The 19,985-nt window shown below is 43.7% G+C and overlaps 1 protein-coding gene across 1 annotated transcript; it reads right to left on the reverse strand.

Moving 5' to 3' along the window:
* Positions 1-137: 137 nt before the first annotated feature.
* LOC131204486 (kelch-like protein 31) lies at positions 138-17,728 on the reverse strand. Its single transcript, XM_058195851.1, has 3 exons — positions 17,626-17,728; positions 6,836-8,122; positions 138-4,884 (listed from the first exon to the last, which is right to left on the reverse strand). Exons 2-3 carry the CDS (start codon positions 8,023-8,025, stop codon positions 4,152-4,154), a joined length of 1,923 nt encoding a protein of 640 aa, XP_058051834.1. The 5' UTR covers positions 8,026-8,122; positions 17,626-17,728; the 3' UTR covers positions 138-4,151.
* Positions 17,729-19,985: the final 2,257 nt, after the last annotated feature.

The following is a 19,985-nucleotide window of genomic DNA, read 5'->3' on the forward strand; positions in this document are numbered from 1 at the left end:
TACTGTCGTGTAATCTTCTCTCCATGGCCTCTTTATATTTGGGCATTGAATTTCACTCTTTGGAAAGAAACCAAGTTTAGTATAAACTATTTAGGGGCAGCAATGCTGCATTGGGTGGGAGTATGTGGGTTTCTTAAGAGGCTGATTTTTATTGGCATCCAGAAGCCACTAGTGTGATCCAGTCAGGTTTGATAGCAACATTAATAACTATGCAAAAGACTATCATTGGTCTTCCTTTTTATCTTTTGTACAACTTGGAAAATATCCAGTTTTCATTCAGCCAATTTCCCTAGATCAGTGTTTCTCAAACACAACAACTTTAAGATGTATGTGGGGAATTCTGGGGGTTGACATCCATGCATCTTAAAAGTTGCTATGTTTGGGAAACACTGTCCTGAACTAGGAATAGACAGTTCCTGGCTGCATACAACCTACCAGCATTCCAAAAATGGCACAGCCAGAAATTGGTAATGTTTATAAGCTGCATCATTTCAGTTGTTTCTTGGTGAGTTTGAGATGGGAGTGATTTCTCTTCACAGAAATTCCTACTTTTCTATTTCCCTGATCCAGAAGGCCGTGTTGTACCATTGGCCCAGTACCCCCTTCTTCAAGAAAGGTGAATTCACAGACTAGACAAGCATAGAAGTTTGACCCTTGCTGGAGGTGATAGATTATGCTATATGAGCAAATCCCTTGGTTTGGTAATTTTGAAGGCTCATCTGCCTATTAAAACATGCCTAGGCATGTCTTAACTCTGAGGAAAAGATTCCTTCCCTGACAACCAACCTCTCAAGACCAGTCTTGGGCTTAACAATAGATACTTCTCAGCTGTATATGTTATCCCCTTGTGTTCAATTTGTATAAAAACATTCCTCCTATGCTTGCAAAGTGCATTTGCTGCACCCAGCCTGCAATTACTGGTCTTCAGCTCCTTCCCGGTTGGTCCTCTGGCAACACCCCTGATTTGTGAAAGAGATATGGCAATAAAAAGAAGAAATCAGTTTTCCGAAGCTAGGTTTTGGGAAATAGGTTCTGCAGCTAAATGTATTTTTTTTAAAAAGAAAAAAAAACACCTTGGTCCTGAAATGCCTAAATGAATTAACAAAAGGTGGAAAACTACATTTGTTCTAAGTAATAAATGTGAGTGCAGATATCTAAAGATGCTCAAAAAACAACCTGCCCTTTTTGTGCATAGCCAGCGTTACTGAGACTGAATCTTAAGTGGGAAGAAATGATGCTGTCCTTAGAAATGGGGCACATTCTGAGCTCGCAACACAATCACAAATTAGACACCTCGCTATATCAGGTGTACTCTGCAAGCTTGTTCGAAGTGGGTTCTTTTTAAATCATTTGATGCAAAACCAGAAAATCGGGGGAATTGACTAAGCCATGGTCCATGCTGCATGAACACAACCATTGCAATCTGTTTGCTGTGAATGAAAGAAAAATGTTGACCTATTGCACACAATACATTTAAACAATCTTTTGAATCTGGCTAGGCTCACAAGGCTAAAGCCAGCTCCAGGTGTGAACTTGTACTATCTGAATCTTAATTTTCCTGTTCTTGTCATTATGTACGACACATCTGGTGTCCCCTCCCCTTTCCTGGTTTTATTCCTTAATATTTGCCTCTGATTATTATGCCGATACTTAGCATTGCTTTTTGTAAATTCTTGCACTGATACCATCACAACTGCCCCCATATAGGATGGTAAATGGAGCTAGTTAGGTGTAGCGGTTAAGGCATTAGGGTTTGCCACCTTGAGGTATTTCTACAAATAAATACATAGTGCTGGTTAGAGAAATGTCACTAATGCATGTGTACTCAAGTTCTAGATTCATAGTATTAAATGAATCCAGCCCATTATGGTTTATTCAGTAAAATCCAAATAAAGTGATGTAAAAATCTAGCCACCATTATCCATCCCACCCCAAATTAAGGACTGGAAGACGTTTTTTGAGCCCTAAGCCAAGTTCACGTATCCTGTTAAGCCCTTTGAACTATTTACTGTGTGATTTAAGACCCATACAATCCTCCCATCATCCCCTATCGAGCTGTTTTATAACCAGATTGTTACCCTGGTATTTTTAGAGGTGATCAGGGTGGAGCAAAACTGACTACTAGGAAAATGAACAATAGTTCTTCGTAGTCTTGTACAGTTCTACGTAGGTACTCATATTTGAACCATTGTTTCTCTTAAACCAGGTGGGGGATCTCATGGCCCTCCAGGTGTCCTTAAAATACAACTCAACATGTCTCATTAGTGGCCATGTTGTTACGGTTGCTGGGATCTATAGTTTACCAAAAAGTGTAAATAATGGATACTTCCTATAGAAGCAAATAAAGAGAGGCTAGTAATGTTCATATGACATCAGACTCTTCTGCTTGGTTAATGAGAATCCACTCCCGGCTTTATTTTCTTCGGCTCTTTATCTGTGGTTTGTGGTTTACTCAACACCTCATTCGGGATATTAGTCATTTCTAGTTAACACAAAAAATCCCCTTCACAAAACTTCCCGAATCAGCTATTCTGGGCTGGCAAATGACATTGATCCATAAAATAGCCAAATGAGCTAACTGCAAGAAATTAACCAAGCTAATCCTGACCATACTTCGTATTTGCAAGCTCATGGCTTGATCGGGTTAAGGAGACTAGGTGAATAAAGATAGGACTAATCTTAGGGTTGAAATTTGGTTCCTGCTACAGAACAATAGCACTTCTTAGTTTGGATAGCAGGTTTGGTAACAAACATGTCAGAGAGCCACGTCACTGGGATGACGGTGGTGTGCATTCCTAACTGCCTAGAGGGGTTTAGAAGTTGTGTGAACACACACGAAGGAGCAAACTGGTAATATTTTCATGGAATAGCAGCATTTCCCAGGAGAGCTGACCCATACAAGAAAGACGCTGGGCCCTAAAAAGAGTGCAGGGAAGAAACAACAAAGATGATAAGAGATTTGGAGGCTAGACCACAATGATGTACGGCTAAGACGGGTCTGCAACCTTAAACCTTAAAGAGCCATTCAGACCCTTTTCCCCCAGAAAAAACACCGGGAACCACAAAACCCTTTCCGTGCCTGACTATTTCTTGAGCTGCCACAGAACTAGCATATATAGTAGTTGAATTAAACGTTCTGTTTACTTCTGAAACTTTTCTTTTCTTGGATTTATCCATGGTTAGCCTACCGGGGGTTGAAAAGCTAAATAAATTGTGTGCCGGTGGGTGTTGCACATTGGTGGTTGTGACGCATATTTTGAGTGACCGGGAGCCGCAGCAGAGGGGTGAAATGGACACATGCAGCTCCAGAGCTGCAGGTTGCTGACTCCTGGGCTAGGAGAACTAGATATTTGGGCTAAAAAAAGGCTTAGGGGAGACAAAACAACAGTCTTCCAATACTTGAATGGCTGCCACAGGAAAGAGGGGGATTTATTCTGCATAGCATCTGAGGGCAGGACAAGAAGCAACGGGTGGAAGCTCACCTGAGGGGGAACCAACCTGGAACTAAGGAGGAATTTCCGGACAATTGGAACAATTAATCAGTGGAACAGTTTGTCTCTCAAGAATTGTGGGTGCTCCATTGCTTGGAGGGTCTTCAAGAAGAGATTGGACAGGCAGGGGGTTGGACGTCCAGGATCCCTTCCAGCCCATGATGGTCTGATTCATTACAAAGAACTGTAGAGTACTAGATGACTAGACTACTTCAAATAAAGCACAATGTAGCTGGCCTTTAATTACGGGCTGAGGTGTCCAAAAAGCTGCCCACCAAATTCATTAAAACAGCCCTTCCCTTCCCCAAGACTTCCCAATCCTTTAAAAGTAGGGTCTAGTTTTGGGCGGAAGGGGTGAAGATTTCAGACTGTATAATGAGGAAGAGAGGTTCCCTTGCAGAAGTGAAGCCCATTAACGTCTGATGAATCAGGTCTGGACATGTTTCAGTTTTCAGTTCCCCAAAGGAGTTATGTGAAAAGGTCTACAGGCAAATCCGAGCGTCAAAAAATGTGTTATTATTGGGACATGAACCACAAACCCACAACAACCTATGCAATGAGAACTCTCTCCAGCAAACTCAACCCATCCTTCACCTTTCCTGTGAAGCCTCTGATTCTGCAAGTCACCAGAACCCCAATTTCCATCTCATCCAGCTCCGTTTACATGCTCACAGAGGCCGAGGCCACTGAACTAGCTCTGGAGCTCCGGGTGTTCGCATGCGGAAGAGCAATGGTGCAGCAAGACACCCCCACAGTGCCTTCCAAAAGCTCCCCTTCCTCGGTCCATTCGTTCAGATCGGGGTTGAAGGCGTGAATCGCCTTCTGGTATTTTTTCCCACTTTCGTTCCATCCGCCAACGAGGAGGATTTGCCCGCCAAGAGTGGCCACCCCTGCCATGCTCAGGCCGGTGGTCAAGGGGGCCATGAAGCTCCATTGGTTAGTGGAAGGATTATAGCACTCCACTGGAATGACGTCGACCCTCTCCCCGCGGGGGCCCAGCTGGCTGCCCCCCAGAACATAGGCCCGATTGGCCAACGTGGCAGCACAGTGCCAACCTCGTGGGCTGCTCAGCCAGCTACAGTCCCGCCAAGAATCCAAGGCCGGGTCATAGCTGCAGACGGTCCGGGAGTAAGCGTTGTTCACATAGCCACCGGTCAGCAAGATCTTCCCGTCGATGACCACGCTGGCATGGCAGCAGCGTGGCAGCTCCATGTTGGCTTTGGGTTGCCAGCTGTTGGCCGAAGGGACGTAGCATTCGATAGAGACCAAGGTGCCTTTTGCGTTACGGCCTCCGACGGCGTAGAGGTGCCCATTGAAAGTGCTGAGGCTGAAGTGAGTCCTTTTGTGGGTCATGTTAGCCAAGTGTAGCCAAGTGCCAAACCGTGGATCGTACCTGCGGAGAAAGAGAAGGATTGTTCTTGAGGATTTGGTGGCATCGTTTGGGGGCTCGAAGCATGAGACTTGGCACAGGAGACTGGCAGAAAAGAGGAGAGGACTGATGCCAGAATTTGGAAGGGACCAGAGACGGGTTTCAGCAGATTCTGATCAATTCTGCAGAACCAGTAGCGGAAATTTTGAGTAGTTTGGAGAACCGGTAGTAAAAATGCTGACTGGCCCCACAACATCTATTCTCTGCCTCCCAAGTTCCAGCTGATCGGGAGGAAACAGGGATTTTGCAGTAGCCTTCCCCTGGAGTGGGGAGGGAATGGAGATTTTACAGTATCCTTCCCCTGCCACGCCCACCAAGCCATGCTAAACCCACCAAGCCCAGCCCACAGAACCAGTAGTAAAAAATTTTGAAACCCACCACTGGAAGGGACGCAGGGCTAAAAAAGCCAATGTGGAACAACTGCGCAATCAAAGCCAGTCCTTTTTGAGGTGTGTTGTAATGCATGTGAAAAGGGGCTGAGCTTCAGTTGCATGGTTGAAGGCTGCCATTTGATTTGTCTTCCCTCCCAGACACATCTGGACGCAAAATATAAATTCAGCCCAATGCATTAGGAACCAGGAAAGCAAAGCACCAATGTAGCATCAAGACTAGTGATTCTCAATCTTAGAAGATTGAAAATGTGTGGACTTCAACTCCTATTGAAGCTACACTGGCTGGGGAATCCTGGGAATTGAAGTCCACACATCTTCAACCGGCTAAGATCGAGAATCGCTGTCTTGATCAGTGTTTCTCAATTGTGAGGACTTCAACTCTCACAGTTCTCACCCATCACTCTGTTGGCTGTGGAATTCTGGGATTTGAAGTCCACACACACCTGATAGATGCCAACACTGGGAAACGAGATCTAGGACAAAGTTTCTTGTTTTAATCAATGCCACACTAGAGGCCTTGAAAGATTTCTTTAAAATTCTCTGAGCTTTTAAAGTCAGAGCAAAGTCTATTGAAATAGCTGTATTCAAATCTTGTTTAAACCAGGGGTCTCCAACCTTGGCAACTTTAAGACTTGTGGATTTCAACTCCCAGAGTTCCTCAGCCAGCAAAGCTCTTAAAGTTGCTAAGGTTGGAGACCCCTGGTTTAAACCATAATGTGGTCTCTTTGGATTTTGCTTAGTACAGTGGTACTGGTAACTTCCTAGAGACTGGTCAGTCACTATCTTATCTTTCTTTTGCACTCCCTGCCCGGCGCTGCTGGATTAATGTAATAGATGAACCCAGCTATTACTTTCCATAACAAACCACAATTAAGCAATGATTTGATTTCATATGAGAAAACATTCATTGGCCTGGTTCACTTAATATAATATAGTAAAATGTAATGTGGTTTGTTTGGATTTTCATCAGGATTTTTACATGAATCAACCACACGTGGTCCTCGAGTTACAACTATTCATTTAATGATCGTTCAAAATTATGAAAAAAATGACTTATGGCCATTTTTCCACATGGCTTTTACAGGATTCCCATGATCACGGGATCAAAATTCGGGCACTTGGCAACTGGCATGTATTTAGGACAGCTGCAGTGTCCTCAGGTCATGGGATCACCTTTTGTGACCTTCTGACAAGTCATTGGGAAAGCCAGATTCACTTAAGAACTGTGTTACTATCTTAACAGCTGCAGTGGTTCACTTAACAACTGTGACAAGAAAGGTTGTAAAATGGGGCAAAACTCATGCAGGCCTTGAAGCATCAGAATATCCAGTCTCCTAACTTGCAGCCAGCAATACAAGATCTGGAAAAAACACGTTCTTGCTTAGAGATTTGGAAGGGCCTTTCCCTAACAAAGTAAACAGAATGACGTAAGATGGAACAAGGATCTGGCCCAGCATTCAATCAGCTTCCCATATTAAACCTCTTTGCTGTTCCAGATGATCTCGTTTTTGTATTTTTATTACCTGCATAAATTGCTGATGGCATGTTTTGCTTGGTTCCGGGCATCGTTTTGATCTTCACCACCTGCCACATAAAGGAAGCTGTCCATGACGGCAACACATTGGTTGAAACATTTGGTGGGCATCTCCGTCAGCTTATTCCAGTTCCCTTCTTGATCTCTGTAGCTCACGTCTTTGCTGAGGGCCTTCTCCGCAGAACATGGCCGGCCGCCAACTATAAGCAGCACCTTCTGGCTGCCTCGAATTTTGGTTCTTCGGGACTGAAGCTCGTTTTGCTGATAAGGAAGCAAATGGTAATTCATTGCATCTACGAGAAGTTTGTGACATTCTGGGTTCTGCATCATACACGGAACAGGTTGGACATGGTTGATCAAGTCGTGAGCCGGGATCGTGCCGAACCGCACGTTCTTCAGGAGATCTGCCCCATACTTGATCCTCTTGGCATCAAACTCAAGCCATTTCATGGCAATCTGGAAGACCGTCACCTCACTAGGGAACTCCAGATTGTCATCCATCAGCAATTCGTTCAAATGTTCAAAGGTGAGTTTCAAAAACTGCTCGGTATCTGAGAACTCTAGGAAATGTTCCCGGATGAACCTCCTGGCGGCATCTTTAATCCGGCCGAGATTGTACGTGTCTGCCATATTGGTGATATACATCCAGTTTTCCACATTCATCTCCTGGATGAGGAAATCCGAGCACATGTTGAGCAGCGCATGCATCTGCAGGTGGCTGGCAGTGGAAATGGTGCTGCCGATGGTGTACAGGCTCAGACTCAACTTTCCCGTGTACGCATATGAGATGATGGTGGCCAGGCCCAAGGAGGAGATGTCACTGAGGACCACTTGCTGAAGGTTGGGGTCCTTTTTCAGCTGGCTTTTGAAATATTCACTGCAGGAGGACATCACCAGTTTATGAACGCGGAACGATTTGGTTTTAGTAGCAATTGTGAGATCGCAAAGGAAGCGTTCCTGCTGCAGGGAGCTCATCTCCATCAGCATGTTGGTTCCGTGGCTTGGATTGGTGACTTCCGTGGCCGTGCAAAGGAAGCCATCAGAACCGTTCTCAAACAAACTGTCCAGTTGATGATGTTGGTCAATGTCAAGAGAAGGATCTTCGGCTAAGGTGACATTAACAGGAGTGTCTCGCTTCGCCGGCTTGCTCTTTTTGGAGCTTTTCTTCTTGGGGGCCATTGGGGTGAAGGGTGGCCTGTAAGATGATATCAAGAAGCCGCTTGGTCAAGGAAGACACATCCTACCCAGCCTATGCCAGCCTTCTCCAACCTGCGCCCTGCAAGAGTGGTTTATTAATGACAAAATTATTGTGCATTTTCATAAACAAAAATCAAAGGATATCAGCAGAACATATAGTTAGATGTTGATAGCTACCTTTGTGGCATGGGTCCAAGTTACTTGAAGGACCGGCTCATGCCATTACCTTGCCCCAGCTGTGTTGGCAGAGGAGACATGCTGTGGGCCCCATTGGCCAAAGAATTCTGGCAAGGTGGGGTTCAGGAGAAGAGCCTTCTCTGCCTTTGCACCTGCCCTCTGGAACAGGGGTCTCCAACCTTGGCAACTTTAAGACTTGTGGACTTCAACTCCCAGAATTCCTCAGCCAGCAAAGCTTATGAAGCAAAGCTGGCTGAGGAATTCTGGGAGTTGAAGTCCACAAGTCTTAAAGTTGCCAAGGTTGGAGACCCCTGCTCTGGAACATCTCCCATCCCACTCCCCCAAGTGAGGTCAGCTCCAACCCACCTAAGAGCTTAAAGACCTGAGTAGGCCAGTTGGCTTGGGGCTCCAAGGGAGGGGCTTCATCTTGGGGATGGTTGATAGATTAGCAAGAGATCCCAGCTCTTCCCTCTCTCATCATATTCTTTCTCCCTATCTTTTTAGCTAGGCTAATTTTATAGTATTGTATTGATACTATTATACATTATACACTTTTATCTTTAATTTTGCAAGCCACCCAGAGTTACCATGTGGCAAGATGGGCAGCTAATAAATTAAACAAACAAGGTGGACATTTACAGAAATAAAGGTTCTTTAAAGAGAATTTGGTCTTGAGCTGCTCAGGATCTTATGCGTTAATTTCACAACCCGCGCCTGGACAGCAACTTGGCAATTAATGGACAGCTACATAGCTGCTGAATGCATGCACTAATGTCCTCCTCTGACAACAGCACCCAGAATTCCCAGCCCTCCTATTCAAACCTGGGAATTTTGAGACAGGAAGTCTTGTACCAAACATCTGGAGTGGGAAGTGGAAAAGGCTCCCTATATTAAATTGTTGAATCTGGGAAAGAATTGTCACAACATACCATTATTTTTGTGCCTGGCCCAAATGAAGGCCCACCAACTAATTCATTTTTTGCTTGCTTTCAGTTTAGTTCAGAAGAGGTGCTTCATAACAGACAGGAGTATGAATGTAGTATCTCTCCATCTCATTAAAGCAGCCATGTCTACTTCCAGTGTCCTTTTCAAATGCACTCACCCACTGATAATCAGCAATGTTTGCACATTGTGTGTACCTTTATCCTGGTTAACTGAACCACAATGTCAGCTTTGGGCCCATATTAGGCCGGAAGCTTCCATGCTGCCACCTTCTCGTGTGTGGGAAAGAAGGAGGAGGGGATTTAGTAGAGGGGTGGTTTTTAGACATAATAGAATTCTTCCTGTCGGTCAAGGTCAGGCCGATCCTGCATCTGGAGAAGGAGTGGTCGGAGTGATGTCTCGAGATGGGACGGTTGGCGATTGGAGCATGTGATCGACTGAGGAGAGAGGGGATGGTTTTGGGGGGTTTGATTTACTGAGGGAAAACCCAGGCTTCTCAATTCAGGTTTTCCCAGATGTGTCAGTTTACCTATTCTAGTAAATAGAACTTTGAAAGATGCTTGCTTCGGAGTTTTTACTTGGAGTTGGGTTTTTTTTTCTGGAATGCTGACACACAAATCAATGTTCACATTAATCCAAAGTTCACAAAAACCTGGGAATGTTATATAATAAACTAGTTACCTAATATGGTTTGCACCTACTGATACAAACCAGCTGTGATGATAGTAGGCAAAGACTTTGAAAAAAGGGAGAAGAGATGCTGCCAAGGGAACCATCAGATAAGAGATACCATAGCCCAGCGGTCACCAACAGGTGGTCCATGGACCACTGGCGGTCCATGAGAAAATTTTGGTGGTTCACAGAAAAATTATTTGCATTTTTTATATTGCACTAAATCAGAGGTCCTCAAATTATCCCCCTGGGCTGGATACCTGCAATGAACGCTTGTGTTACTGCAGAGAGTCTCCCCCATCGGGGTCTTTTTGTGTGGGTTGGAGGAGGGCAGAGATTCCAACTTGGGGTCTGCTTCAGCCTCCTGGTGCAGGGCTTTCGGCAAAGGCTGGAGGGAAGCGCCGCTGGTGGCAAAGAGCCGGAGGGCCTTGTTCCAGTGGGACTGTATCATGGCCTGGAATTGGCTGACAATCTCAGCCCGCTGAGCCTCCAATCACCGGTACCTAGTCTTGTGCTCTTGCAGGTCTTCCTTCTGCTTGGAAAGCCTATGCTGATAGTCCTCAGTGAGGTGCTTCTGCTGAGCCACCTCCTTGGTCAGATCCAATTTGAACTGAGCTGTTTTGCCAACTCTTATCTCATGGTGGCTGCTTAGCTCCAACGACTGCTTCCTGTTGGGGCCCTAAGGAGCCCAGGCAGGCAGGCGTGGAGTGGTGGCTGGGAGGGGAGGGGCGAGTAGAGACCCGCGAGGCGTCCCTCGATGTGAGTGACATCAAGTTGGCCATGACTACCCAGTCACATGACCACCTAACCACTCCCACCCAGCCGGTCATTAAGAGATCATATTAGTGGTCCACAGGATTTCAAAAATTATGAATTTAGTGGTCTCTGAGGTCCAAAAGGTTGGTGACCCCTGCCACAGCCTGCATCTGGACAGTGGGTGGGACAAGAGAGCCTCCTTTGTTTCTCTGGCAGTAAATGAGATGGCAGCAGAATTGTGTTTTTCAGACTTCCAAGATCCTGTTTTCCAATAAAGTAGAATGAGCTCATCCAGTCATGCTTCCTGCCTCCTCTACCTGGGAAGGCTGATACCAGTTGGGTTTATCTCAGTCGGCTACGGCTGGACGGCAGGAATTTGGACAAACTGCATTTGGTCCCATACTAGGCATGTAGGGAATCCTACCCTCTGCTGAGGAACATTGGCGTGATGGAGTCCCCAGCTGTTCCTGCCCTCCTCCCCTCCTGAGCAAGGGGGATGAGATTGCTGAGCTACTGGGTAACAGACCTGTTTGTAGCAGGACAGAAATAGCCAAGTAGCTGTGCCTCACATTCCCCCCCCCCCGCCTCCCTCCGAGCTAGACATAAAGATCAAGTTTCTGGAAGGTTAAGCAATCCGTCATTCTTAGAATAGGATGGGGTGGACGAAAGGACAAGAAGTAAATCACTATTGCCTTTCCAGGCTAGGATTGTCAAAGTTTGCTACTTGTCTTTGCAGCTATGCCTTTAAGGGAAAGGTGAGGACAAAAGTAGTGGCAGGTGTTAATATTGATCACTCCCTCCAGATATGCAGAATGGAGCTTCCCTCTGCTGCTGAAAGGATAGACTGCACTTATGGCCGGGAAGGTGTTTGGTCCCAGGTATTGTGAAGGTGCCAGTCTTGGGTTTGACTTTGGCCAAAGGCAAAACACACTTCTGTGAGGAAACCCAGATTAGGCTACTGGAGCAGGGATCTCCAACCTTGTCAACTTGAAGACTTGTGGACTTCAACTCCCAGAATTCCTCAGCCAGCATTGCAGTCCACAAGTCTTCAAGTTGACAAGGTTGGAGACCCCTGTACTGGAGTAGGATTTAGTTGGGGCCACTCTTGAAGACTGTTGGAAGGCTACACCTGGGTTTCAACTCTAATGGCCAGGAGCCATTTGTTCAGACCATGTGACTGCAAGTAGTATTTAGCAAGCATTTCAATGGGTTCAGTTGAAATTTGGGAGAGGTGAAAGAATGCTAGTTCCTAGGAGGGTTTGGTAAGAGCTGCTTGGTATCTCACCACCATCTGAAATGGGTTTTTTTGTGAGCCTTTTTGTTGGGTTTCCCTCTTTTCCGCATGGGAGCCTGTCCTGGTTTCTCTCCTGCCTAAAACATCTTTTTTTTTTAATTTGGATAATGCTGCTTTTTGTTTTTGAAATGAGTTAATGGTTGGTTGGTTCGTTGGTTGGTTTTGTAAAACTTGAGTTTTATAGCGTTTGGTCATTTTATTTAAGTTGATAATTGCTCGTTCTGGGGTGACAGACTGAACCACCAGCAAGCCAAGTTTGTTTTGAATCAGGTGTACAAACATAGGCTTGAATAAGCCCTGGTTTAGTTACTCTGGATATGTCTATGGGGTAAATGCAGTGCAGTTTCTATTTAAATATGGGTGCTGTGAAACACGCTGGTATTATTTTCCCTGAGAGCATACAACAAATTACAGTAGCTCTTTCCATTTCTACCTAATAGTATGACCTGAAAAATATACTGTAATATACAGAGAGCCATAATCCATAGTTAATAAACCTTGATGGCTCAATAATGCCAAAAGAAACCATGGTATAATATAATGGACCAGAATGGTAATACAACATACTAAGATACAATGGTTGCATTTATATTCTGTGCTAAAGTTGGTTAGTTTGGTTAGAGGCAGTAGAGGGGTTGGTGAACCCAAGTAATGAACAGTTCAGTATTATGTAAATATAGAAAACTGAATAATAATGGATAAGCTGAAAACACTTGTGGTTGGGTTTAAATGGGTTTATCTATGATGCTGCCGAAATTTATTCTGTGTGAACATAAACACAATGAAGTCAAAAGTGTTTTGATAAGGATAAAATTGCTAAACTGCAATTTTTAAACAATGGTAATATTAAGCTTACAAAAATAATTGCAGCACAATGAATTGGATTTAGTTTTTGCTCTGGTCTTGGAAACATGCTTGGAATCTAAGCTACATTAGGTTTTCAAGAGCCCATGAAGGTATATAGCAAATTTATTTCCAAATAAATGAATATATCCTGTATGTGTACCATCAGCATATCTTAGTAGAAGACTGAACAAACCCTTGCAACATTTAAGTTTTCAGGACGTGGTAAATATAATAGAAAGCCTGTGTTTCTTAGGAAAATGTGAACTTTCTGCTTCTTTGATCTGGTTTTATTATCAAATTATTTGGTAGGAACTGGAAACTCTGCAAAGGGATTGGGATGGCGATAACTGCTAAATACCTTCATGGGCTCCTGAAAGTCTATTTCAGGCTAGATCCCAGCATGATTCAAAAAAAAAAAAAAAAAGACCAGAGCAAAAACTAAATCTGATGTAATTCAGTGTGTTACCCATACAACAATTATTTTTATAAGCTTAGTATTTATTACCATTGCATCTTGTTTAAAAATGGCAATTTAGCAGTAACTTTAGGGAGGCTTCAGTGGTGAACCTTCACCCGTGGATCAAGGAGGAACATGTCCATCTTAAACATGCAGAGTGGGTATCCCCACATTTTCGCTCAGTATTGGCACTTCACTAGGGGCCTCTGGTGGCTCAACAGACTAAGCAGTCTGTTATTAACAGCAGCTGCCTGCAATTACTGCAGGTTCAAGTCCCACCAGGCCCAAGGTTGACTCAGCCTTCCATCCTTTATAAGGTAGGTAAAATGAGGAACCAGATTGTTGGGGGCAATAAAAGTTGACTTTGCATATAATATACAAATGGATGAAGACTATTGCTTAACACAATGTAAGCCACCCTGAGTCTTCGGAGAAGGGCGGGATATAAATTCAAATTAAAAAAAACTAAGCTGAAATTCATTTGATTTTGGTTTAGAGCTATAGGTGAAACCAACCAATGTAGCTTTTTCAATAGACCATCATTAAAGCACAAATGTGAGAAGAGCACAGCGTGTGAATTCAGCCACAGCAATTCCTGGTGAAAAAGATACTTAGTGTAAGTTCATACCCAACTAACACACATGAACTCTGTGTTCCACCAACAAAACATGGGAGAAAGACAGGCTGTCTTCTCATAACACACAAGGCTGAAGTATGTATGAGCGACTGAATTATCAACCTTAGTTGGTAATGTACATTGAACTATGAAGATTTCACGCGACGTTGCCATAATCTAGCATTATTTTAATCTAGGGCATGGTGCAAATCTTGTCTCTAAAGGTAGCCCTCGACTTGCAACCTTTCCTACAATGATCATTTGAAGTTGCAACAACACTGAAAAAAAAAGTCATTTATGACCAGTTCTCACACTTATGACCATTGCAGCATCCCCACAATCATGTGATCAAACTTTGGGTGCTTGGCAATTACCGTGGTTGCAGTGTCCCCATGATCCTGGGACTGTCGTTTGCAACGTTTCTAGGGAGCTTCTGACAAGTAAAGTCAACGGGGGAAACCAAATTCACTTAACGGTCACAGGTTTCACTTACCAACTGCAGTGATTTGCTTAACCCTGGCAAATAAGGTAAAATAGGGCAGGGCTCACTTAACAACTTCGTTGCTTAGCAATGGGAATTTTGGGCTCGATTGCAGTTGTAAGTTGAGGACTACCTCAGAGGTGGGTTTCAGCAGGTTCTGACCAGTTCTGGAGAACCGGTAGCGGAAATTTTGTGTAGTTTGGAGAACCAGTAGTAAAAATGCTGGCTGGCCCCACCCCCGTCTATTCTCTGCCTCCTGAGTCCCAGCTGATCGGGAGGAAATGGGGATTTTGCAATATCCTTCCCCCTGGAGTGAGGAGGGAATGGAGATTTTACAGTATCCTTCCCCTGCCACGCCCACCAAGCCACACCCACAGAACCGGTAGTAAAAAAATGTGAAACCCCCCCACTGGACTACCTATAATTTTAAACTATGAGTTTCTGTAAGGGCTAATTTGTGGGCATCAAGTAACCCGCTCCTCACCAAGTGTGTAGGCTATATATTAAGGTGGAGATATACAGGGGGTCCTCGACTTACAACAGTTCATTTAGTGACCGTTCAAAATTCCAAAGGCGCTGAAAACTGTGAGTTATGACCATTTTTCAAAGTTACAACCTTTGCAGCATTCCTGTGGTCATGTGATCAAAATTCAGGCGCTTGGCCACTGGTTCATACTTATGACCGTTGCAGTGTCCCAAGGTCATGTGATCCTCTTTTGCAACTTTCTGACAAGCAAAATCTATGGGGAAGCCAGATTCAGATAACAACCAGGTTACTGTCTTATCAACTGCGTTGATTCACTTAACAACTGTGGCAAAGAAAGGTTATAAATTGGGGCAAAATTCACCTAAATGTCTCACTTAACAACAGAAATGTTGGGCTCAATTATGGTCATAAGTTGAGGACTACCTTAAGGTGCAGATGTACTAGCCTAGAAAAATAAATATTCTTACGGAGCACCTTTCTCCAGGATGGTGTCCTGCAGGGTGGAACTCCTAATTGCCTACTCATATTTGAGGAGTGATAGTTCCAGTCCACCCACTCACCCCCCAAAAACGACATCTAATGAATTGGAAAAGCTGATATCAACCAAGGTTCTGTTCTTTATCCTTCTTAGTTCTTCCTCAGTGAGTAAACTGGCACATTTGGAAAAGGAGAGCTAACTTTTGTTTAACAAGATAGGGTTTGTCTTGAATTCCAGCCTAGCTATTTTTGAAAATGAGCAATTCTAAAGGTAAAGGTAAAGGTTCCCCTCGCACATATGTGCTAGTCATTCCCAACTCTAGGGGGCGGTGCTCATCTCCATTTCAAAGCTGAAGAGCCAGCGCTGTCTGAAGACGTCTCCGTGGTCATGTGGCCAGCATGACTCAACGCCAAAGGTGCACGGAATGCTGGATCTTCCCACCAAAGGTGGTCCCTATTTTTCTACGTGCATTTTTTACGTGCTTTCGAACTGTCTGGTTGGCAGAAGCTGGGACAAGTAACGGGAGCTCACCCTGTTATGCACGCGGGATTCGAACCGATGAACTGCCAACCTTTCGATCAACAAGCTCAGCATCTTAGCCACTGAGCCACCACGTCCCTTATGAGCAATTCTAAGTCTCATTAAATCCAGATGTCCCATATGGAATCTATTTAGGTGACTATCCTATATGTAGCTAAGAGGAAGGCTTTCTAAATTCTACGGGGCTTATTTTGGAGAAAATAGGGGTAAGAATATGCTCTAACTTTGCACCCTAGCTTTCAATTATTCTAGCTGCACCATCCCGGTAGCGCAAACGATTAATGAAGATGAACTACCGTATAGATCATTGCAAATATTCATGTACTGTACATATTTGTGTATTTAGTACAAATGGTATAGTGTATAAATATTATGCATAGGCTCAGTTGTGAAAGATTACACGCCTTAACTTTTGAAGAAGATTCTTCCTGCATCGAATTGATTCAAGGTATGTAACAGAAATACACACTGGGGCTGAAATGAACTGCATACCAGTACAGGTAGTCCTTGACTTACAACAGTTCATTTAGTGACCATTCAAAGTTACAACCACACTGAAAAAAATGACTTATGACCATTTTTCACACTTACAACTGTTGCCGAATCCCCATGGTCACGTGATCAAAATTTGGATGCTTGGCAACTGGTTCATATTTATGACCGTTGTAGTGTCCCTGGGTCATGTGATCCCCTTTTGCGAGCTTCTGACAAGCAAAGTCAATGGAGAATCCAGATTCACTTAACAACCGTGTTACTAACTTAACAACTGCAATGATTTACTTAACTACTGTGGCAAGAAAGGTTGCAAAATGGGGCAAAACTCACTTAACAACTGTTTCTCTTAGCAACATAAATTTTGGGCTCAATTGTCACAACTCAAGGACTACCTGTACTGGGGATCCTCACATTTATTCTGTGCATGCTCCAGAACTATCAAGCAGTATTTAAGAATTCTACATTAGACGTAATTGCTGCTTTCTAGGCTCACATTGTAGGTAAGTAAATTCTTCACTCTTAAGTACGGTATCTCTCTTTGCTCTTCACCCTTTTCTTTAATTAACAAAAATTTAATTTCTCAAATTAGATTAAACAGTTTTATGCAGATTTTTTGGGAAGGGACAATCTTTTTGGTCAAATCCACAAGCTAAACTTTTAAAGTGCAGACTCAAGATCACACATACATACTTTTCGTGGCATAGTGATCTGCGTCAACGGATACCAAGAACTGCTAAGTGATACTTTAGCTTCACAAGAGATGAAGCTAGATCAGGCCAAGATCTGCATGCTGTAATCCAGGATATGTTATAAGCAGCCTGGCCATTTTCAAGTCTGGTGTAATTGACCAGAAATTAACCCCTAATGAGTCAGTTTCTAGATTTTCATTCCCCTCTGCCCACCTGTGAATAAGCCATATTCTCACCACCCTTATTCTCCAAAATATTTTTTTTGTCTCTGGAGAGATGAGTTGTGTGACTATTGTGAAAACTACATGGGCTTTTAAAAGACTTTTCTATAGTCTATTCAAAAGTCTATAATATATATGTATATATATATTTTCATGTATATATAGATAAAGATGTATAGATATATATACACCATCCAGAGAAAAGTCTGGGGTTTCAGCCATGACATTTAAGTTTTGACATGTATTTTTCTCTTTTTAGACCGTCACAACGGAGATCTCTTTCACAGAATGACTTCTGTTACCTGCTCAGTAATGGCTAAAGAGACCTGGAAGCCCCCTCCTGACACCCAGCAAAAAGAAAGAATATGGAAAAAGAGCATCTGGGCTCATTCACCAGCAGGGCTCAGAACCTCCACTGTCTTTGAACTTACCTGGAAATGGAGCGATGACCCAGCAGAGGGAAAGAACCTGATGCCCGTCTGCTCCACACGTTGGATGACCCTGCTGGCTCCAGCAGAAGCCCTGAAATGTGGCAATGCTCCTGCCCCTCCTCCCTTTTTTCCCAATTCAGCCTGGCCAGCTGACCGTCCTTCTCATATCGCCTGTTCCCCTGGCTGGATGTTTGTGACGCAGGGGGATGCCTGATAGGGCTGGAAAGAGAGGGGGGCCAAGTGTCCCCTTCAGCTTCCAGAATCCAAACGGCTCTGATCTGCTCTAGGCTTGGACTGACCGATGGAAGGGAAGGAAGATAAACTTTGCAGAAGGAACTGCTGCTTCTCATTTCCAGCATCTGCTCTTCAGGAGCCTGAGGCCAGCTAATTTTCTAGTGCTTATCCCAACCTTCCTTATTTGCTAAAAGACAAGAGCTTCTCAAACAGCTTTTCTCAACCTCAGCAACTTGAAGATAGCAGAATAACAGAGTTGGAAGGGACCTTGTAGGTCATCTAGTTCAACCCCACCCACTCCACCCCGCCCAAGCAGGAGACCCTACACCATTTCTGAGAGATGGTAGTCTAATCTCTTCTTGAAAGCTTCCAGTGATGAAGCTCCCACGACTTCTGAAGGCAAGCTGTTAAGTTGTGTGGATTTCAACTCCCAGAATTTCCCAGGCAGCTATGCTGACTGGGGAATTCTGGGAGTTGAACTCCACTTATCTTCAAGTTGTTGAGGTTGAGAAACACCACCGCTCTACATAAATGCATGGATATCTATGCATCTGCACAAAGTTTTTTGTTGTTTCAACATCTCTCCCTCTCTTTTTTTAGGGGGAGAGTCCATCAACTCCATTCAGCTATGACTTTCTCAGTTTTTGACTTCATCTGCAAGAAGACCATGAGTAATTTTACAGAGCTGTTGTAAGCTATTCTAAGTGTATCAGTATAGTATATGCATCTCTGAAATTATTCTGGGGATTACAGAATAGACTCTCAATCAGAGATCTCAACTTGCCCCAAATACTGTAGTGTCTGAGCATGCATGGAGCAAAACACTCAAGTTCCCTTTCCTATGGACAAGTGCTAATTATCCAGAACTATCCTTACCATTGCCAACTTAGCAGTTCGAAAGCACGTAAAAAATGCAAGTAGAAAAATAGGGACCACCTTTGGTGGGAAGGTAACAGCGTTCCATGTGCCTTTGGCGTTGAGTCATGCCGGCCACATGACCACGGAGACGTCTTTGGACAGCGCTGGTTCTTCGGCTTTGAAACGGAGATGAGCACCGCCCCCTAGAGTTGGGAATGATTAGCACGCATGTGCGAGGAGAACCTTTACGTTTACCTATCCTTACCATTAGCAAGGAATACTGCATGTGGCATAGGTACAGCAAAAGCTGGTCATCACTTTTACACCACCTTTGTATTACTAAACGTCTTATGTAAAAGCATTGGATCAAAGCCAAAGTTAATATCTTTGGGTTCCTGTACTTCTTATGTATTGTATCAAATGACTTTAATTTCTTTGTGCTTTGCATAATGCTGTTGACCTAGAAAATGGGTAGCACAATTGATGTGCATGTATGCTTGTTGTAAAGATTTAGTGCCTTTGTCCTATAGTGGCAACAAAACAAAAGTGGCAGAATCTGAAAGCTGCTTTGTACTGTCAGTTTCAGGCTGTGTAGGGAGTGATTTTTTGTTTTCTGTTTTTTGAATGAAGTCTTCTTTCTAGATTCCCAATGCAAGGGGGAAAAAATGCCTCAAGTTCAATGAAAAGAGCCAGATAGAGCAGAGTTGTTTATTAATAAATAAATAAATAATATTAACTCTCACAACTTAACAAGTTCCTTCAGCATACAGGTAGTCCTTGACTTACGACCGCAACTGAGCCCAAAATTTCTGTTCCTAAGCAAAACAGGTGCTTTGCAAGTACAAATGCATGCAGTTGTTCAATGAACGGTGACTCCATTTTACGTTCTTTCTTGCCACAGTTGTTAAGGGAATCACTGCAGATGTTAAGTTAGTAACACGGTTTTTACGTGAATCTGACTTCCCCATTTACTTGACTTGTCAGATTGTCACAAAAGGGGATCACATGACTCCGGGACATTTGCAGCCATCATAAATATAAGGCAGTTGCCAAGCATTTCAATTTTGATCACATGGCCCATGGGGATGTTGCAACGGTTGTGTGAAAAATGGTCAGAAATCACTTTTTTCAATGCTGTTGTAACTTCAAACAGTCACTAAATGAAGTTTTGTAAATTGAGGACGACCTGTATGTTCTGCATTGGAAGTAATGACTTTATTGTTTTTTTATGGATGATTCCTGTCTTTTCACGCAGCCTGAAAAGAGAC

This window comes from Ahaetulla prasina, chromosome 10, assembly GCF_028640845.1.
Source record: "Ahaetulla prasina isolate Xishuangbanna chromosome 10, ASM2864084v1, whole genome shotgun sequence".
Lineage (NCBI taxonomy): Eukaryota > Metazoa > Chordata > Lepidosauria > Squamata > Colubridae > Ahaetulla > Ahaetulla prasina.

Bases quoted from the DNA above. Each gene is read 5' to 3' on its own strand.
- LOC131204486 (XM_058195851.1), bottom strand. From the start codon at position 8,025: ATGGCCCCCAAGAAGAAAAGCTCCAAAAAGAGCAAGCCGGCGAAGCGA. The intron at 4,885-6,835 runs GTAATAAAAATA...CTTTCTCCGCAG, and splicing joins GCCATCAGCAATTTATGCAG to GTACGATCCACGGTTTGGCA.